The 8,426-nt window shown below is 41.5% G+C and overlaps 1 protein-coding gene across 1 annotated transcript in view; it reads left to right on the top strand.

Moving 5' to 3' along the window:
- LOC104160816 (SLAIN motif-containing protein-like) overlaps positions 1-6,358 on the top strand; it is a gene marked incomplete at its 3' end in the record, with an annotated part of 12,086 nt that extends 5,728 nt beyond the window's left edge. Inside the window, 1 exon segment of the mRNA XM_009699050.1 lies at positions 6,190-6,358. Coding sequence (XP_009697352.1) covers positions 6,190-6,358 — 169 coding nt within the window.
- Positions 6,359-8,426: the final 2,068 nt, after the last annotated feature.

Genomic DNA, 8,426 nt, shown 5'->3' with positions numbered 1-8,426 from the left:
GATTAGTCACTAGATAGACATGAAAAAGCGATGCCTCTTCTAGGTTTTGCTTTATATTTTTTTTTTTTCCCCTCTCTCTTTCCAGTTTCTGTTTCTTGGGAATAAAGGCTCAAACCTCTACTTGGGCTAATATGATAATTTTTTTTTTGTGTGGAGTGTTTTCCACAGGATTTTTCTCATTTTTTCCTTTTACATTTCTGTTGTTTCAAGACCTGGGCAGCATTGTTTCACTTTTGCTTTCCACAACACTATGTTGTTGGTATTGATATTTCTGTTCAACAGTAGTGTTTAGATTTGAGATTAAAACAGCATAAGCACAGTAATAAATCTGAAAATCAACTCTCTGAAGTCTGATGCATTCATTTTCCTTTATGTATTATCTGTTTGAAATACATGCTTTACAGAAGAATGTAGCACTTTATGGAGGCATATTTTATAAACCTAAATTGTTCTAAACACATTTAGCTACCTCGGGTCTCTTCCTCCTTGCATCGATGTATGTAACTCAAAGGTTTGAAAATCAGTGTAACCTCTGCCGTTTTCGGTACCGCCGTAGCTGCTGGTGCCAAGTGCTGGGGGTGATGTGGGATAAACCAAGCAGGGGTCTTAACAACTGAGGTTCGTTTTACTTCCAGGTTAATTTACTAATGTACTAGTTATCGAGCTTTCTGCAGCCTGAATTCTCTCCTTATGATCTATACATTTACTGGTGCAAATGTTCTGCGTGATTAAGATCCTAAATTCTCAGGCAATACTGGCTTGCACTCTTATAGCTGGTCTGATGTGTTACTAAATTGTGAAGATGCTTCTTTTTTTAGTGCGGTGTGCAAGCTGAGAAAGTTGTCATAGTATTTTTTAGATTCTTGGGCTTTTTTTATTTAAAGCAGTATTTTTAAAATTAAACAATAGTGGCCATTAACTCCCATAAATCCTCCTGTGACATTGATCCCAAAAGAAAAATAGAATCTCTAGAAGAAGCTCTGCTTTTAGTACATTGGAATATGTCGGAATAAAATGCAAAGAATCCCACAAATTTATTTTTGAGTGCCTGCATTCTTCATAGAAGAAAAAACTCACCTTGTGCTTGCTGCACAACTAAAACTACCTGGCTCTTACCAGAGGTGCATCTCACAAAATACGTTCTGTGGGCAGGTGAAACACATACACTGGTCAGCAGAAACTAAAGAAGCTTTATCTAAGGGTTTCCTCGCAGAAGCGGAAGAAAGTCTCATTCATATTTAATAAGTTATGCAGCAAGACCCTAATACATCGAGAGTATATGCCCAAATGTTTACTTTCTGAATTTTGTATTGGGCCTTGTAACTATCTAAATACCTCCTTAATTATCATTTGCAATTCAACAAAAGAAAATATTCAAAGCATAACCTTTTGCCGTTGTCCTGGTTTCGGCCGGGATAGAGTTAATTTTTTTCCCAGTAGCTGGGACAGTGCTGTCTTTTGGATTTAGGCTGAGAATCCTGTGGCTACCACGCGGATGTTTTTAGTTGTCGCTAAGTAGCGTTTACATGAAGTCAAGGCCCTTCCAGCTTCTCGTGCCCAGCCAGGGCGAAGGCTGGGGGCACAAGAAGTTGGGAGGGGACACAGCTGAGACCGCTGACCCCAAACGACCCAAGGGATATTCCATACCATATGATGTCATGCCCAGTATAGAAACTGGGGGGAAAGCTGGCCGGGGGCTGCTGCTCAGGAGCTGGCTGAGCATCGATCAGCAGGTGGGGAGCAACTGCATTGTGCATTGCTTGGTTTGTATATCCTAATTCTTTTATCATTATTATTACCACTATTATTTTTTTCTTCCTTTTCTGTCCTGTTAAACTGTCTTTATCTCAAGCCATGACTTCTCTCACTTTTACTCTTCTGATTCTCTCCCCCATCCCACCGTGAGCGAGTGAGCGGCTGCGTGGGGCTTAGTTGTTGGCCGGGGTTAAAGCACGACAGCCTTTAAACAGAACATGCTTCACCCCCAGACTGCTGAGTTGTAGGAACAAAATGCAAGGTAAAGCTGATTCGGTAATCGGGTGTTTGTTAAACCCAAAAGGCTTTGGCTGACTCTAAACTGGCAGCAGTACCCATACTTAATGGCATGCCTGAGTACATTTTTTCCAATGCTTATTGGATTAAGTTAACCTGACAAATCAAACAGCCTTAGAGGATAAAGCTACCAGAAATAAAATTCTGCATATTTTTAAACGGAGCAGAGTGAGTTTAGCTTATCACAAAAACCTCTTTCAGAAGAGAGCCTGTGTTAGTTCAGCTAGCAGTGTGGGATGCTGCGCTGACCCGGCCTCTCTTGCTGCGGCAGTTGTGCCACGGCGGGCGACGGAGGATGACGCTGGGTGGGGGGAGCCTGGAGTCACAGGTGATTTTTGGTTCTTAATATCATCTCCAGAAGAATATTCACTTCTGTTTGTGGGGCTGGTGTGTTTACTTTATCAGCTGATGGTGTGCAGCGCTGCAGAAAAATAAGCTATGCCAGCGTATTTTGAGAAGTTAGCTTGCTAAGTATGTCGAACTCTTCCCCAAAGCTACTTAAAAAGGAAAATGGTAAACCTGATGCTGTGAAATCGAACCAGAATTCCTCTTTCTTTATAAGTTGCCTGTCAGTACTCTGAAAAATTGAGTTGTGCTTACTTAATTGAGTTTAGTGAAATTATAAGTGAGGCCATCTCTTGCCAATAGACTCGTCAGCTGAAAAATGAGAGTCCTCTGGCAGATGACAGAGGGCTCGGACACCCTGGGAAGGAGGGAACTCTGCTCCCTGTGGGAACGGTTCTAGCAGTGGAACAAGGGTTATCGTCTTCAGCTGCTGTGGTCCTGGGTAGAATCGTGGTTAGAAGCGTGGAAGGAGCTGGGCAGAGCAACTGCTTCCCGAAGTAGAGCAGGATTTTCTCCCTTAACCTAAAATACGTGAAGAACAGCGTGACCTGCCCTAAGGAAGGTATTGGCCTCTTTTTTTTTTGTTTGATGGTTTAGTTGCTGCTTTTTTGGTCTGAACTGTAAAATAAATCTAGGGAGAGAGAGCACTTTGCTTTCTCTGTTTTATCGGATCTGAGTGGCTGTAATGCTCACTTACCCATGCTGAAATGCAGCAAGAGATGCTTGTGGGGTCTTTTATGAAAGATAACATTGCAGATTCAGGAATACTTATGTTCGTGTTTCTCAGCATTTATTTTGTCAATAGCAAATTAGCTTTTGGATTTTTTTAATTTGCATGTTTTGTGTAAAGCTTGGTGTGAAAAAGCTTCCGTATGAGACATGGCTGGAGAGACTGGATCTCTCTACTCCCTAAGAAGATGGGTCTGGCCAGGGGCAGGAATATTATTAAGATCTGTAAAATCGTGAGTGGCATGTCAGGAGGCAATAGAGAATTAATGACCTCCCACCTGTATCGCATCCCGCAAGCAGCAGGCAATAGCAAGAGTGAATAGCAGGTGACATTTTCAGAGCAAGTGAATGCACCCTGCGCCTTGGTGCGTTGTGGGGCTCGTTGCAGTAGGGTGCTGTGGGTGCTACACGCAGATACGAGTTCAAAAAAGGGATTAGATGGCTTCACTGAAAAATAATACTTTGAGAGCTGTTGCACACAGAGATGCTCAATCTGATAGCCCCAAATTGCCAAGTTGTGGGAGTCCGGGACAGCTTTCTGCATCAGTACAGCTGGTGGATTGATTGTTTCTGTACTTGTCCTTACCTGGATACAGGATAGGAGACGGGGGAATAGGTTCGATGGCTGGTTTTATGCCAGTACGATATTTTAGATAGCCCGGTTGTTTGTGTGTTTCGTCTTGGCCAAACATTGCTTTTGTGGATAGGACACCTGAGAACTGAGGGTCCCCATAGTATGTTTCTGTATCTTTTAAACATGAGGGGTTTTCAGAAATTAATGGGATAATTACTAAAATATCCGATGATTTATATTAGTTTTGTTGCGGAAAAGAGTGTTTTGTGAATTGAACATGAGATGTCTGTGTGAGAATGAGTGACTGGAGCAGAAAGACTGGATGTGTCTTGCTGCAGGAGTGCCAAAAGTTACTGCTGGAAGGGCGAGCAGGAGGCAATTGAAGCACCTGCAGATGTTCCCTGAAACTCTAAAACTGATGATCATTTTCTGCTCAAATACTGGATTTGGCACTGATGAAGGTGAAAGATTACGTACACATCAGCATGAGGAGAGCTGTTGAGAGTAGCATAAATCCTGAGGTGTGGCTGTAGCTAGTTGGCTGTTGACCAAGAGGTTCTTTGTCACCTTGAGCAGCTCGGTGGGTGAAGGAGTACCGGACTGGTGCTGGAGAGGAAGGCGGTGGTGGGAAAAATAGCAGTTGTGTGATTGTGTGCGGGGAAGGACTCTCTTGCTCTCACAGGAGATTTATCAGTGATGAAGCTTGTTCACGTGGATTTCTTGACGCAGAGAGGTGGCAGCTGCGCTTGCTGAAGGCCATGCCAACAGCTCATCAGGGCTTCTTCAGAACGATGGACCTGAGAGCCAGACTTCGTGGCTGCACATGACAGCTAAACGTCGCAATCAGGTTCCTGTATATTCATCCCCCAAAATTTAGTCTCGAAGCACATCCCTTCTAGAAAGGTGTTCCATATCTACACAACTTCAAAGACCTGGACATTTTCTTCTTCCTCTGGTACACTTAATTCTAAGAAATTACATTGTGGACAAATTCAGTAGTTCTAAACTTAACTTGAAGAATCCCATGGCCTTGTTTACAAGATCAAAAAAAAAGTTTCTGCTTTCAGAAATCTACTCTCTGCTTTCTGATTGACTTCAGAGGTAATCACCTTGCAGACTCTTACAGAAATTGCACAGATGCCGGTCCTTCGGTTCATCATCACAGAGCTGACTTCCCTGCCTGTGAATCCTTTTTATGATCCTTTGAATGACTTCAGCAGGTTTTTTTTTATACTAAATATCTTCTTGTAGCCATGCAGTCATAGCACAGGGAATATATTAACACATGCATATTTAGATTACTTAGCTGAAACTCTAATATTAAAGTAAGGTATGCATTATTACATGCAGGAAATTTATTGTCTCTGTGGGCGCGTTCTGTGAATGATGGTGCTGCTTGTTTCTGTTCCCGCCTCTCGTGCTATGGATCGATTGGGATCTCGATGCCCTCTACATCAGGGTGTGCTTCTCTAAATGACCTGCAAGAATTAAAAACTGTTTAACTTTTACATGTACATAATAATGATATTTTTTTTTCCCCCCTCCTCACAAAAGTTTTAAGTAAATAGCAAAAATGTTAAAATACAGGGTGCTTTTTTTGTTGCGAGTTTTCTTACTTTGAAAATGCAAATGTGCGATGTGTAAGTAAAATACTTGAGTTGCTTTTCAGTCTGGCTCCTATACCCTTTGGCCTTTCTTGAGAGACAATTTCTACTTACGAAATACAGTTGGGAGGCTACTTTACATACGATCAGTTGTAAATAATCCGGGACTATAAGGTGATTAAATCTGTCTATATGTAAGGCTAATCCTGTATGTATATGCAAAACAATGTCTAGAAGCTTTAGGAGAACTTATCTAACATTGCAATATAAAAAAAGGGAAAGGTAGCATACAGTCATACTTCCTAACTGTCTGAAAATTTCTACATCTTCCAATTAAATGTTTATCCCTGAAATCGGCTAAAAGACTTCTTATTGTTCGCTGGGTGTCTCGGAGAGCTGCCGTTGGGGGCCGACTGTTGCCGCAGAGCAGTACAGGCGGCACAGCCGGAGCCGTGGGGGTTTCACAACAAACACAACGCTGGAAGGAGATCACCTTGAATCTCAAGTTAGAACCACCGCCTCGCCCCTGCTGTCTTTGGCATGAGATGGTTTTTTGGGGGAGGCAGGGGCGACAGGTGATGGTGAGTATACCAACAACGTAACCTTTGGTAGTATTCCAAGAGCCCAGGCTTGAACCTCACCTTGCGGAGGCTGTGTACTTTCTCTGTGAAGCCATCTTTAAGTGAATTTTACTATTGTGATAGTAAATTTTGTTTCTAAGTCATAGTATACATTTAAACTTTTTAATATTTTTTTCCCCTGTTTCTAGTATGGATAACTTTTCTGTTGCTTAGGTATACTGTAGTCAGTGCTACTTTGGTGGCTGCATGCTTGGAGTTAATGAGGTTTTTTTTTTTTTACTTTCTCCTTTCAATCCTTGCAAAGGCTCTATGTGTCCCCAAGAAAATCTACTACAGATCAGAAACCAGACTCGCCTTTAAAATGGTGCCGACAGGTGTTGGATAATCCCAGTCCCGAGACAGAAGCAGCCTGCCGAACTCTTATGAACAGACTTGATCAAGGTACGTAAACTGTCAGCACTGCTTCTTCAAATGTCTGTTATTTCCACTTACGTACTTTACATTATTGAGAAGCAGTGAAGCAGAGGAGACGTGAAGTCCATGGTTGCTGTAGTGGAGAGTATCTGCAGAGAGAGCCCTTCAGATGTTGTGCTCTTGGTGCCTATTTGTACAGCCGTGCTTCTTCTTGTATAAAACCCTCCCTGCTTTGGGTTTACGTTGGTAATGCCTCAGCTGAGGAAGGTAGGAGATCATTCTGTAAACACGAGAAGAATGTGTTGATTACAAGTAATAGACGAAACAAACTGAACGGTGATGTTTTGCCTGTATGTATTTTTTAAGATGCAAATACAGGTATTTCAAATTAATTGCCAAATTGACCACCGTCCTTTCTGGTGTTTTTAATATCTTCAGAGTCTAAACACTAAAATAGATTTTAGTGTTTTCAGGCTCTTGATTTTTTTTTTTCCTTTTAATATTTAAACATCTTTAATGTAAAAATTTGTAGATGAGCAAATATGCTTCTGGGGACTGGGAGAGAATCATATGAAACTCTTACTGCAGCTTTTTTCTATATAAAAACTTCTAGTGGTGTTGAGCGTTTCTAATGGTCATTATTCTTACCGTATCTTACCACGAGTATTATTACCTGGGTAAAGTAGTTGTCTCCTGTTCAAAGCTTACAATAAAGAAACATTAACATCTGTAACTTGAAGAAATGGTGTCACTTGAAAACCTAGTTTTAGGGGATGATGAAATTGGAAGAAAAAGCACTTCACGGTGGCTTTCAGCTGTGTTACTTAACCGCTGAGGGAAAATCCCTTACTTAATCTGCCTGAAACGAGACCGCTCAGGAGCGTTCTGCTCAGTAGTGGCATACCACCATCATAGCCGGTACGCTGGGCTCCTAGGTTTGTGTTTTTCAGAGCACAGAAGGATCAGTCCCGTATTACCACTTGACTGATGTAAGAGCTGTTAGAATAGATGCATAGTTTACTTCATTACAAAACTGAGAAGGCTATTGAATTTCTACGTATCCGTAGTACGTCACCTGGAACCCATCTGGTGGCTAGGCTCCCTTTTGTCTCCTCGAACGTACTCCGGGTTTGTATGTAAAATGGGCTGAATTGTCGATAGCCGAGACGCTGAAGGGTTTGAAGTGAATAAGTAATCCTTTTCTATATCATATCGCTTTCTATATCATATAGCTATCCTATGTTGGCAGCTGTGATTTACCCTGCAGCTGGAGGGATGACTACTTTTACTATTTTCTTCTAACAACTCATCGTTGAAAAGCATTGGAGAGCAGGTTGTGTTGCAACCTCCATCTGTCTAGTTTGAGTAGTGCACATCCAAACACAGAAGCTACAGTTAGCAGTCTTTGAAAAAGTGAAGTTTCTGAGAGAAGTAATGTTTCAAAGTTCAGTGATGTTCTTAACTGCTGAAAATACAACCCCCAGTTTGGTACGAAAGTGGTTGTCTGCCTGGGTTTGGAATTGGCTGGCCTCGTCTTCTATGTGAATGCAGGGATTTTGATTTCAGTTTGACCAGTAATTGGACCTCAGTGATTTGAAGTCAGAGGCCACTGTTTTGTTTTGGTTTTTTTTAAGTTTACGTACTAACAGTGTTTTGGCACTGCTGGTAATCAGTATTTTGAGTTTAGCCTTGAAATTCCTGATTTGAGATAAGTGAATGTGGTTTGAGAACAAACCCCATTTAGGTTTTTTTTTTATAAACCATCTGCTCTTAAAAATTTGAATGAAGATTCATTTGACTAACTCTTTGCTTTCTGCCTGAAATGTGTCAGGCTTTATTTGTACTCTGTCATTCCTTTTTAACTAAAATAATCTGACCTTATATTTGGAGGGGGGATAAAAAAGAAAACGATTTATATAGTGAACCTTCTTTATTTTCTTAGCTACTGTTCTCTGAGCGGAAAGGATTTGGTGGCCACTTCAGCAGCCCCTTGAAAATATACAGAGCATAGACCGAGCCATTTCCTTAGCGTTGTAGCTCCTTATTTCCCACTTCACTAAGCATGGATGCACTATGTTTTGCTACCTCGCTTATTTTGATTGTTTTGCTAACTCATGTGCGAGTCTG

Source organism: Cariama cristata, unplaced genomic scaffold (assembly GCF_000690535.1).
Source record: "Cariama cristata isolate BGI_N322 unplaced genomic scaffold, ASM69053v1 scaffold10194, whole genome shotgun sequence".
Classification (NCBI taxonomy): Eukaryota; Metazoa; Chordata; class Aves; order Cariamiformes; family Cariamidae; genus Cariama; species Cariama cristata.
This window is presented reverse-complemented; position numbering and strand designations above follow the sequence as displayed.